General features: G+C 35.4%; 1 protein-coding gene across 5 annotated transcripts in view; it reads left to right on the top strand.

The window, feature by feature from the left end:
* Positions 1 to 13,937, top strand: part of Tsp (Thrombospondin) — a 128,603-nt gene that overhangs the window by 96,087 nt on the left and 18,579 nt on the right. For 4 of the 5 annotated variants that reach the window (XR_015310461.1, XM_022830932.1, XM_086967765.1 and 1 more), the window contains 5 exons: positions 1,308 to 1,381; positions 4,589 to 4,691; positions 7,481 to 7,638; positions 10,281 to 10,439; positions 11,922 to 12,081. Coding sequence is in view for 3 of the 5 variants with exons in the window: in XM_022830932.1 (XP_022686667.1) it covers positions 1,308 to 1,381; positions 4,589 to 4,691; positions 7,481 to 7,638; positions 10,281 to 10,439; positions 11,922 to 12,081 (654 nt within the window). In the remaining 2 variants the exon portion in view is untranslated. The remainder of the gene's footprint in view (positions 1 to 1,307; positions 1,382 to 4,588; positions 4,692 to 7,480; positions 7,639 to 10,280; positions 10,440 to 11,921; positions 12,082 to 13,937) is intronic. The other variant, XR_002679455.2, reaches the window with a different exon arrangement.

Genomic DNA, 13,937 nt, shown 5'->3' on the forward strand with positions numbered 1-13,937 from the left:
TTTATTTCTCTTTGCACCACTGTCTCTGCGCCTTTGGATAAGTTCACCATTTCTGTTACGTTACTCGGTAAAGCTAAGACTATGCCAACCTAGGACCCAACCTAGGAGAGTTATATTACCCATTTCGCTACACAATCAAATAACTTCCTGAAATTCGAGAAATAAATTTTTCGCTCGGCTCCCCAATCTTATCACAACGAATGCTTAAAATAGCACTCTACCGTTATCCATGATACATTGTTGATACTAACACTTTTGTAGATATCAGCTATTTGCAATAAGCAAAGACCACCGCGCTGAAAGTAATTGTCACAAATTGTAGACTGAGTAATCAATGGGAATTTGGACAAAAAGACGGGAATTTAGAGAAAGAGAGTAGACGAAACTTATAAGCGCCCCAAAAGAGAAATTTTAAATAATGAATTTGGTTATTGCGGTATTCTAAAAATCAAACCTAATCAGTGCAAAAAAAATTAACTTACTTGATACATGCCTACTGTTTTTTAGTTCATTAGCTTAAGATTGACATAACCGAGTAAGAAAAACAGATACACATAGATGGTCTAACTTTCTAATTCGAAACAGTGGTTCTTGCACAATCTTATAAAAAAGTGTTCGAGAAATTAAAACCATAGGAACCTAATTATAAAAGAAAGAAAGTTGTTTCAGAGAACATAAAGCTTTGGTTAAAATCTCAAAACTCTAGTGCAATTTTATACAAAGTTCGCAGAAGAAAAAAACCTTTAAAAGGTGAAGTTCTTTGTGGGCCTTTTGTTTTTTTTACTGCAAAAGATGACATAATGTAGATCTATGTCATTAGAGCAGAGATAATAGGAATATACTATAAAAGGTTGCTTTTAAAGTAAAAGGTTTCCGAAAAGTGAAATAATTTGGAAAAAGGTTTTTAATCGAGCTTCATCGCGCACACACGTTCTCCTTAAAATATTAGCCATAAACTTTTCAACATCTTGTATACATGACTATTTGATTATATCCGAAGGTGAGTTCACATTTGAAAACATCGGTGATGTGATGAATTTTAGGAAGGAAAGGTTTTTTGACACAAATCTAAATGAGCTCGTATTCCTCCATATTAAATTATTTTCAGTGGATTTATACTATTTGCGTGGAACAAGGAGCCGGCCACTACCTCTGAATATAATGATTTTCTTACTTATTGAACATTATACCTCCACAACTTATTTCAATGTATTTCTTTAAAACTAACGAAAATATAGATGCGATGCCAGGAACTTTTACTGCAATAGATATTAATTCTAAAGAGCATATATTTGGTAAACCAACAGGAATTCAGGACAACGTCGACAACTGCCCAGATGACCCCAACAGTGACCAACTAGATACAGATGAAGATGGACAGGTATTTTCATAGTCCATTTAATTTAAAAAAATTAAGGTAATACAAAAATAAATGCGAAATCCTATGCTAAATATAAATACATAATACACAGAGTGGGAAAAAAAACACTTTTATGCTGAGGAAACTTAGGGATAGGAACGATAAGCTTCTTATTAGGTGAGAGGTAAGAGGTGATACGGATGCTGCTTAAATCGTAAAGCTGCTTTTTTAGCAAGCGCAAGCTTAACATTTTCTTAATCGCATACATTAGTTTTTTTCCACTGCAAGCCTCTTTTTGCTCCATTTTACATGTTGGTAGTGCAATAAAATTATTTAGTAATTACGAAAGATTGGTACATATGTCAAATTTTCGGCCGTATAGTATTACCAATGCTATGAAACTTAGGGTCTCAACGATAATTATTTTGAAACAAATTGAAATCAAGGCGAACTTGTATCTAACACTTGGAGTAGGGCTAGTTGCATTATTTTACAGCTTAGGTACATCAGTCCACTGCGGGTCCTCCTGTAATACACGAGCCGATGTGGCTAGTATAACGAACGCGGCAAATACATATAAATATATGTTGGCGTACATGAATGTGACGTGTGGTCGCTGATAATAGAGTTACGCGTGTTTCAAGCAGGGCAAAAAGATTTTAAGTAAAGACGAGAAAGACAGCAAACGAACAAACACGGTAAGCGATGGTGGCACAGTTGTCGTTTTGTCGATCATATATATATGTGCTATATTTAAATCATAAATATGTAGCTGTATTTAGAGCGCTTGGTGGTGATGGATCTGTATTCCAGGATATGTTTAAATTCAGATTATTTCTACCTATAGATATATGGAATCTCAAGAGGTAAATACCCGTTCTCACGCGCATATTGACGTTTATGGGTGTAGTGAAATTAGGCACAACACCGTATACAAATGTGAGTAGGCGAAATGTATAAAATAGCGGACATAAGATTAGAACATGATAGTCTGAAGCCGAGATATCGTTCCGTAACAGAATAAAGGGTCACCCACAGTTTACAAAAAAAAAGCGTGCTGTGTGTCGGATACAATGTAGTGTAATAATAAGGGAAATTTCCAAATATGGACATATAGCAGAAATAATAATTAAAATATGAAAACTTTCGAGTGGCACCTAAATCAACAACCGCACAGTGTACTGTTTGTTATATGATCATAGGACGGCTAGCTATACTAAAAAGGTATGAAAACTTGTGTGTTTCATGGCATTTAATAGCGAAATGATGAAAGCCAAATATGTAATTTGGAAAATGACCACCTATCAGGAAGTAAAGCCTGTTCGGTATTCCCAGCATAGTCGACTACAGAGCAGGTGACAAACACATAATATTTATGGTAATGTAAGCGATATCTAGCCAGTTACCGTTAGAGCGAGATGCTCCGATATCAAGGCATGCATATAAGGTGGAGAAATAACTATTGGGGCTACTATTATCCGTGCAGTGTTCGTTTACATTTGCCGAACAAACATATGAAAATCAAAAAAATATTGGATAAATTAAAGCCACTAACACTCCAGGTCCCTGTTGAATAAATTCTAGACACCGTGAAAGTGTCAGCGTTGATAAATTGGGTGAAAAGTGACGAAACTGTCAGAAGTTCAGATTAAGGTCCCTAATTATCCCCAGAAAAAGGTCCCCGGTAATTCTTGTCAGCCCCATGGTCCATGAGAAAATATGTATAATGATTTTCTGAAGTTCGATCCGGACAGCGTTGCAGTTAATAACAAAATTGCATGAGAGAATTAATGACTACAGAAGTAACAATGTTTTTATAACCATGTAATATACAGCCACGCCTAAGTAACTTTTTACAACTTTTTTTCAATTTGAAAAAAAATCACTGACAGGTTTAAATGACATGATATTGGCTAAATTAGGTATAACAACAAAAAAAAACATTAAAGTTTGGCCTATCTGTTAGCAAAGGTCTAACAGAATGTTTAAGGTATCCGAAAACCTCAAAGGGCACGCTAGTTTGCCAAATAATCCCTAAATTTTGCTCTGCGATGCCAGGACAATCAAGAGTAGGTCTATTTTTGGGCGTTTTTGTTTATTCCACATTATGAGTCTTCTGTGTAGACGTTGGATTGTTCGAAAACTGCGTAGCATTCCATGGATAAGCAAAAAGAATTATCAATGGAATGATCCTGATTTAGAGCAAAAGCAAATTGTATTCGACCGTACAGTTAAGGTGTACATCCGCTATAAGTATATTAAGTATTCAGCATAAAAAAAACTCTTACAGATTATTTGAGGAAATTGAAAGTATATCTAAAGAGACACCGGATGAATATCAATCAGCTAGATTTTCTCATACTAAGAGGACTGCTTGGTGTGCCATTGCTTGCGCACTAAAGTATATGCTAGGTTTATGCCCTGACCTTAATTTCGTACCCGTAAACATATAGTTGAAGGTTTTTCGTAGGTCTAGCATTCTAAAATCAGGTAATATTAAGTAATTTGTCTCCCGTAGGGGTAGGATTTGAAGTTTGTCCGCAGGTGGAGGAAAGTAAATCGCTTCTACTACAGAGCACATGACCATGCTGCCTCCAAATTTGAGTGAAACGAGGCGTAGTTTTAGTCCAATTTAACTCTTAACAAACCGGCAGTTGAAATGTGGGCGCACCCTAACCCCCGCCTAGATATAATGCCAAATCTTTCGAATGCACCCATTTATCTTAAAATGCGGCACCATATCAAAGCAAGCTTTCTAATGTAAGGCGAGTGATTGAAAGGTGTGTTGGCAGATATTCGACAACTCTTTTCGTGTGCGAATTTCTTTTGCGACCTCCAACTTCATACATAAGTAGGGGGTCGCTGGTTCGATTCCCGTTAATGATATTTATCATACCGCAGGCATGATTGAATAAAAAGAACATGCTAATTAGTTTGATAAAGATGGCAAATTGCTTCTCATGTCATTATCATTGTCAAATTTTGTCAAAAATTGTCAGTTATTAAAAAATATGTTAGTTAAATAAGGCGTTAACAATAGATTAGCTGTGGAGTTTTCCACAAATTCTTCATTGGTTTAATCTCTCACGAAAGACTCACAGCCATAAGAATACCATTGTAGACCCGCTGCATTTTCACAGCGTGTATTACCTATTAAGGCTTTGAATTAGCGTTTTTTTTTCTCTGACGTGGCTTTTAAACCACAATTCTACTACTTTTCAATTTTAGGGTGACGTCTGTGACTTCGATAAGGACGAAGATGGCATCAGAGACAACGTGGATAACTGCCCTTTGGTATACAACCCGGATCAAAAGGACACTAACAATACTGGTATGCTTGCTTGAGTCGCATTTAGCACAACATGTGAGCAGGCTCAATATGCGATTCATGTAGGCAGAATTATTTTGCTCTCCAACCATGTTTCACTGGTGGTCTTCAGGCCGTAAAAAATCTAATGTAAATATACAGAAACCTTTAAGCAACTGCAGAGCACCTTGATACTTCATTTAATAATTACATACATAATTTACATTTCTTCAAGGTTATGCTACAATGAATTCAGATGTCTACGTGCGCATGTCTTCACAAAATGCGTACGCTATCGAAAATTAAAGTGATACAAATAAGGAATGTCAGTCTCTCGAATATGTGTTTCTAGTATAAATGACGCCTTTTACATGAAAACGCACTTAACGCTTTTCTTCGATTGATATCTTTGTTGACGAAGGTAAGACTTGAGACCTGTCGAGCATTGCAGTATAAAGGAATAAGACCGAAATGATAAAAATAGTCTTCAGCATGACATAGCATGGTTTTCGCTGGTCACATATAAGCATCTATTGTCAGCTTGTCAGTAAATTAGATGTAACATTGCATTTGGAAATTTCCTAAGTGTCCGAATTTCCATATTCGATATAATACGTTTCGAAATTATTTTACAGTTTTAACAAGCGTAATACGTTTTCTAAAACTATCTGTTTTCATGCTGCTATGATGTTGACCACATAACCGTTCTCAAATAGGTACATCTATGTACTACAATAAAATCACCCTCGGTTCCGTTTATTATAAAAATCGGAGTCTCTGGTGGAACAATTACCACCAAGAGAATAGTATTATCATAGACGATTTTTATGGATGGAGTAAATGGGATGAACTTGAGAAGATCTGTGGCAAGGAGGCTCGATCGAGTTTACCTCCAAATATATTTTTATAACTAGTGATATTCATTATAGTCAATGGTATAAATATAATAAATAAATAAAAAATGGATCAATAAAAATGGCGATTTTGTTGCAGCGCTCAGATTTCCCGGTTCCAGTAGGACCCCAAATCATGATTAACTTAGTTCTGTGATTCTGCAGCTGAGTAGGGTTAGCCATATAAACCAGTTCTTTGAACCTCCTCCAGTATTTAACAAATACAGAAGGGTGATTTTTAGCCACAAGTTTGTATTCGTGGCTAGAATTAGAAACGCAAGTTTCGCAGGCATCTTGAATTGTTTTTCTGTCTGCGAAGATCTTTCAAAAATGCCAAGAAGTAGCTATTCTCCTTCTTGCAATATTCGGCAGCCTGGATGCTTAAGGCTTTAGCGACCTCGTAGTGGCCCCATTGTCCAATCAAAGTTTTTATCTGAGTTAACTAATCGAATTTTTGTACGTATACTAGCCTTGTAAATAAGCCGTTCCTTATACTGCACGCTCGCTTCCGCAAAGTAAATATTTAATTTAGAGTTTTCTCTGAGTTTGATAACGTTCTTCTGTGTAGTTACTGGTGGTAAAACACCAATGGCATCCAGAAGTGTTGATGGAGCGGTAGTCACTCATGGTCTTTATACTCAAGCGTCTCGTCCGCGACGAGACGAAATGAGATTTATAGCGCATCTGGGCAGCTTACCGTTTGTCCTTTCTGAACGTTTCTTTAAAAGCGCATTAACTAGCTGGTATTTGAGATAACATGGCTACAGATGTCATTCTACTTTTGCTGTTGGGCACTTCACGTAAACGTACCGGTGTTCCGGTTGGAGGAAAGATTGCCCGGATAAGTATCCGAGGCAAAGGTAGTCTTATTCCAATCGTCGCTGGACTTACTAGTGCTTATTTATCGTTCGCTGGTGCTGATTATCAACGGGCAAGTGTTCACCAGTACCAGTCGAAGGCATTGATCAAGATAGGAGTCATTATCACTAGGCATAAGCATTGTAGGCGACGCCTTGTATATCGTCGCTGGCCAAGATTTAAGAGGTTTTCTAAAAAGCATATTTACGTGACGCTGACGCGGCAAATTTGCAAAGCATAGGGTGGCAATATAGAGTTATTAAAGGAAGGTGACAAGAGCTTATATGGATAGACGTTGGCAGATATTCCTGATTTAGTTAAATATTTGCCATTTTTTCGTGTGGTCAAAATTAGTAGAGTGAAGATGCTGTTAGTTCCAGATATTTTGCAACATCCTCAATTACGAGATGTTAAAGCAAAATTGGCAGATACTAATATTATTCCATAAAATTGGAAAAGACCCGGATCGTAACTTTTCAACTGATGAAACTTGTATTCATATGAATGAAGCCTAAGGATTCATTCAGGGTGTATTCATATACGGTTAAGCCAGCAGTGAGGACTCATTCTGGTCAAAGAGATAATACGTTGAAAGCTAATAATCGTAAACCGCGTTGGTTTGATACAAAACGGGAGTCAAATTACGATACTTATAATTTTATGGTAATAGTCAATATGACTTAGGAATGTTTACTGTGGTAGGAACTCTTCGACATCTAGCTTCATCAACAATGGAAAAATATCAAGAAAGACTAGAAGCAACAGATATAAAATTAAAATATACTGTAATAAGTCGAATAACGTTTACTCGAATGAAATTAAAACAGTTTGGTTTGATTTCATACGAACACTAAATGCTTCTTTTATTTCGCCTTCTAATTCTTCAATATCATCGCATTCATATTCACACATATTAAGAAGAACCGGGGTAGTGTTCTAATAGAAGTAGAGTCGACGTTTAAGGGGAGTAGGACCATAACCGTGAAATTGTTAATATGCTCATTCTATCTAACTAGACCTCTCAGATATTTTCGATTATGTTTGCGGTATTTGATTTAATAGGAGTGGGAGACGCGTGCAAAGGCGATTTCGATGGTGATGGCGTTGGTGATGACGATGATGTATGCCCTGATAATAGACGGATTTATGCCACCGACTTTCGAGCTTATCAAACTGTTGTACTTGATCCCGAGGGTGATAGCCAAAACGATCCGCACTGGGTGAGTTACAGCGTTCTTAGATGTAATTGACATCAGTTTTTAATATTAGAATCTATGCTTTTGTCTTAGGTTTTATTTTGACTAAATACCCTGATTATATTTTTCGTATTCAGTAGATAAAAGGGTAACCTTGATAACATTTTTTTGATATCCAACACTTAGACCAAACCAAAAGTGCATGTATCAACGCAAAATATAAAACGGATTTCTCTAAGAGGCATTTCTTTGGTGAGCACTTCAAACTTATGAGAGACCTATTTTGGTTGCGCATACCATCGAAAAAATCGTTGCATAGAATTGAACCGCGCAGATAGAATGTTTTGTTTACGATAAAACAAGCAGTATAATTAATTATCGCAGCTACAATTCAATGTACAGGTACTACAAACATTTTGAAGAAATCTTTTGATAATTAAAAAAATTAAAATACTAAATAAATATACTAAATAAAAATATCCGGATAAATGGGTGGAGGAAAATATTATAAGTGCTAAACAGGGAAGTAGAGTAGTTTTAAAACGCTAGTTGGAAACACATTTCAATGCTTCTCTAGTTTGAATTTTGGGTGATACAGTTTTCACACTTCAGAGCGGAGTACTCAATGAAATAAAAAGTATACGAGTCACCAAATCAATGACAAAGAAGAAAACAAAGTTTATGAATCGTTCTTACTATACTGATGATAGCTGTGAGTAAAGGAAGCCTTTGATCTTAATTCCAATAAATGAACATCTCCAAAAAAACCATAAACAAGCATCAGAGCAACAAGCGAACACTTGTAGTCTTAATTTCAAATTAATTTTAATACAAAGTATATCGTTCAAAATATAATCGGAGCTGAGCATCGGTTGCAGTAGGGTGAGAGAAAATTTGAAGAAAGAAACGTTAATTGCCATACAGTTAAAATGTGAACTAAGTTTTGATACCCGTTGCACTGCCAAACGTAGTATTACTAATTTTAAACAGAGTCTGGAAAAAGTGGCAAGTTGTAGGCACGAGCTCTGTAGAACTCTTTTCAGTGGGTGTAAAAAAAACTACCTGATTAACTTTTTGCAGGGCAACTTGCGCAATTTTCATAGGCTATAAAAAGCAAAGTCACCTTTCCCCATTGTCGCGAAAAGATGATTTTACTTTGTATAGCGATTTTATTATGTGGGATAACCTCGCTTAATCAATGTCAAGAGCCATATCTAGATCTCTGTAACAACTGTTTTAAGCATTTCTTAGCATCCGTCCCAGTTTCACCAAACATGTGTCATTGTAGCTGAGTCTTAGCCAATTCCGGGAAAGATGTAGAGATTAATGAAAGGCTGCACTTCCGTGTACGCTTCGCAGAGCCTGCTTTTTATAACAGAAATGCAGTTTTTGTTCATCTCCGTATTAGAAACCTAGACTCGTACTAAAACTCCATTCATTACACAGCGAATTATAAGAGACAAAATAAAAAAGGAGGAGAAGGGGCACTTTCGAATAATATGTACGAGTAATATTTGAAAAGCGGCTTTTACTCGTTTATTTTAAGCTAATGAAACTGTACTTAAAGCGTTTTATAATATTAACAAACTTGATTAAGAGGCCTGTAAATAGAAAACCAAATTAATTCATGTGTGCCCTAGAAGGTTTGAATTAAAAACCGCTTTACATGATCTTGATGGACTATAAGTACATTTCTATATCTTTTGATAGTTGGAATAAATAAAGCCTTTATTTCTACGTAACAGTGCGATATTTACCAACTCTGCATAATATATTGAGATGTTTAATTTTGTCGGTCAAAAACTACAACGGAGTCCTCACACATCTGGATACAGGACGCGATTTTTGTGAGCCCACTTGGCCGTACATCAGTCATGTACGTTGATCACAAGTCTGAATATGCCCCAGCTATTATCCAAAACGAGAATCCACTTTCCGAAATTATTAGGTAAAGGAAGTGTTCCCAGCGTGTCGCTTCTTTATTGGAAATATGCACGAATATTTTGATGATTGTGGGATAGAGGTGGTATTCTATTCTGGCTTGGCTCCCGGTAGCTTTACCCTCCTCTCTATTTTCCGCCAATGAAATCTACTGCATCCATTGCGCTTAAACATTTTTCTCGCCATGTGAAGTTAAAAGCTTTGTTTTTCTTGCCTTAGCCGGAATGGGTCAAAAATCGTTTAATAGCCCGAACATATTATATGCTGTTAAGGACAATTACAATCGCTCAGACAAGCACTGCGGATAATCATCTGACCGCTAAAATATTCAAGTTTAAACCGTTATAAACCGGCATCTTTAACACTTTCATCTTGGCAAAAAGTCTAAATCTCGACAATTTAATGTTTTGTTTAATGAACGTTTCAATTGAGTTTTTTATCGTTTCGACGGTCAACGGGACATATATGGATATACACATCTTCTATTGCAACCATCGCTTGCGAAAATAAATAAGCACATTTGCAAATGTGAGACTTCTTATTACTTACGATATGATTATGTGAACATTAGTTTGCGCGTATTATGGTTTACAAATCTATCATTGCTTTATCTCACTTCCATTCATTTCAGGATTAATGCTCACTCAAGTGACCTAGTACCATCTGTTTTCAATTGGTTAATTTACGTTAGTAAAAATTTTAATTGATGTGTGCGTCTCATGCAGATCATTTACAATAAAGGCGCGGAAATTGTACAGATTCTTAATTCAGATCCAGGACTGGCTGTAGGGTATCATAAATTCGGCGGAGTCGACTTCGAGGGGACCTTTTTCGTGGATACAGCAACAGATGATGACTACGTCGGCTTCATATTTAGCTACCAGGTATTTGTTATAACTAACAAGAAATAATGTGAAAATTATCAAGTAAACGATTATATAATATCAGAGGGTCGCATAGATTCTGACTTCTATACATCGGTTTTATACGTTTATACGCGTTATCGCAATACCAGATGGATCAATGTTTTAAAGCGCAAATATTTTTAATAGGATGAACATAACCGCGTGTTATGTAAAACATTTACTATACAATTTTTAAACTGAAGCCAGTAAATTGTACCTTCTTCATACAAAATCAATTCAGCAAAAACACTAAAGAAGATGCGGCTCATCGATTGCTATCAGGGATTTAAAATTAAATTCGTTCCAGGCAAAAAATTGCTCTGAGGGATTGAAAAGGGATGCTTTCGATGCTCAAAACAAAGTTCACTTTATTGGGTGGGGTATAAATGATATCATAAATGGTAAAATTCAAGAAAAATAAACGTGCTCTAAATAATGACGAGAACAAGTGGGCGGAATGAAAACAAAATGACCAGTAAATGACCATAAATGTGATTCATATTCATTTTTAGCCATAGCCACCATTAGCATTCATATATCGGAGCGTACTAATTAATGAAAAACTAAATTTGAAACTAAAAAGTTGTCCGTAGTCAGCCCGAATGATTTTATATGAACGAATTTTACCATTTCCATAAATGTAATGTGTCATACATAAGACACACTTCTCAAACTTAAAAACAGAGGTCACTGAATTAATTCATGCAGAACATACGTCGAAAAACCTCTACTTTAAGCATAAGAAAATCACGCGAAAATATCTGCAAGTAATATTCACATATTGTACTGGTTGTCAAGTAAATATTCAAACATTACCAAAAAGAGTAAGGTAACTTCTTAATATGCGACTTTCATCTCCTTAGAAAATATATCACAATTTCAATATTTTTAAAGCTATACATTGCGCTAGGCTACCAAACTGAAACTGATCACTATCTATCTGAATTTTTAACGCACGAAAATGCTTGGATCTTTTGAAATGGATCCTAGATCACATTCATAGTCAATTAGGATAAGCATAATACATAAATTGGGTTTTTACGTTTAGTAGAACCAAAGTGAGCTAAAATGCAATTTGTTTCGCAGTTTTCGATGGGTAAATACACGGAAAAATAGATGATTTGGTTGCCAGATTACCCAGTTTTTTCATACGTTATCTAATAAATTTTGGAAGATTATAAAATAAAAATTATTATTTACTCGCGATTATATATTTAGAAATATAAATTTGAACAGCGATCGTCACATACCTAACACGAAAAACCAAAATACCCGTTCCGTCTATTTGATATATTCTCCTGTGATAAGTAAAAACTGGTATCTGTTGATCGCAAATGGGTACTGTCATCAAGATAGCAGGATGTGTTCTACTTTAATTACAGTCTGCCATAAATGCATTCATTAACTCCACATACATTGGAGTCATATGATGCTATCAATAATAATTAACGCTGTGCATAGGATAACCACAATTTCTACACGGTAATGTGGAAGAAGAAGAAGCAGATGTACTGGCACAGCACCCCGTTTCGTGCGACGGCTCAACCCGGCATTCAGTTAAAACTTGTACAATCCGAGACTGGCCCAGGAGAGTACCTCAGGAACTCGCTATGGCATACCGGTAGAGTGATTTGCAGAATAAATCATTACATGACCGTTATTTATGACGTCCATTAATAATATAAAATGAAGCCTGTAGGAAATCATTGCCTATATATTGGACAGAAGTGTTAATTTCTTTGTTACCGGAAATTTGTAATTAGGTTTCGTATCTTTACTTCTACGAAACCTATGTCTTAAATAATGCTATTATCACTACCTATTCAATTAACATTATAATTTTTGTTGGCTTAATTTTTTTAGACAGATATTTACATATTTAGTTAGATCTCCTCTTTTTCAGCGACATTTAATTTATCTCGAAAGATATAAGTCTCGAATTATATTTTTTCTTTCAATAGCAATAGATGCTTTAATAGAAATAATTAATTTTCTAATGTAAATAAGTCTTGTTTTTTATTATATATATAACTTGACGAGATAATTATCGATTTTTCTTTTTGATAAAAATTTAAGAAAAATTAATGTGGTAAAAAATAACAGTGAGGACCCACAAACTGGATCTTTTGCAAAATCTTAACATAACTTCAAAATAGCTAACCGTAGCTTAGTTGAAAACATCAAAATAAATTGATTTCATTTTGTTGCAATGTATTAAGCTATACTTGGACATTATAGACTATGGTAGATGACGATTGGATCAGGATTATTGCTTATGAGTATGCTAAGTTGTTTCTGTGTTTCCAGTATTAATTTTTATGTATAGTGTTTTCCTCGACAATCGGTGGGAACTCGTTTATGCATAAAAGTTGCTATGATTTAAAGTCATACACAGTAAGCATAGCACTAGATTAAAAAAAGAGTTTGTCATTGACGTGCAACAAGGCATTCCTTTATGAAAGAAACGGTCAGTGAAACGTGCTTGCGTCAGCAAACGAATTAATGATTAGAGAATGCCATAACTGCGTAACACAAATAATAAAGCTGCGCCCCTGCTCAAGTAAAGAGGGTAGTGACACATATCGAATTACATGCTTTAATTTTTAGGTTATTTTTTTTATTTTTAGGAAATCATTTGTTGGTCATCATTCGTCAAAAACGCTGATGTAACGATTTATCCGAGATCTTGAAAATTGTCAAAAAGATTCGTAAAGAGCTATTTTTCGAAAATTGGAAAAATTTTAAAATAGGTGATCTATCTTTCAGTAAGAAAGTGCCTCAACTAGTTAAACATGAAAAAACTTACTACAAGACTTTACTACAAGACTAGTGAAACTTCTACGGTGAATACACTTCGAATTAATTATGATCAAACAGTGATAAAAACATTCCAAATAATATCTATGAGGGAAAATCTATGATCATTTTTCTTAAAATCTCCAATACCATAGTGAAACAGCCTTATCGAATAAGTTATGTTTTAGTCCTCTCTCCAAATCAAAGGTTTGTCAAGATCTTGAAAACCGCTATTTACAAAAATCTAACCAGTTTGTGCTTCTGGCGGGTTTTGCCATGTTTTCTGAACGTCAATACTTTCGCCTTCCGCATATGGACAACCATGTCCTTCTTCCGTAGGATTACTTTGGTGATGCAAGCGTTTCCTATACGCACGTTCTATCCCGAACGCCACAGTAAAGCACTATACATAATATTGTAAATAGAAATTTCACTATGGTATTAAAGATTACGTTATTTTTTTAAACGAAAAATGTTATCGCGAAAATCTGATAGTGATGTCACTTTTTGGGTCATAGGTTTATGAATGACGCTCTGTGGGTCCATTTGACTGTCGATAGTTTGGACTTCTTACGTCAGTAAACATACTAAGCAATCGAGAAATTTCTTTTTCTTCAGTGCGACAGGCTGAGCCAGCACTATCATTTAGTACTCTTGCATGTCAATGGTTGTAGTAGTTGA

The sequence above is a fragment of the Varroa jacobsoni genome, unplaced genomic scaffold (genome assembly GCF_002532875.2).
Source record: "Varroa jacobsoni isolate VJ856 unplaced genomic scaffold, vjacob_1.0 scaffold_301, whole genome shotgun sequence".
NCBI lineage: Eukaryota > Metazoa > Arthropoda > Arachnida > Mesostigmata > Varroidae > Varroa > Varroa jacobsoni.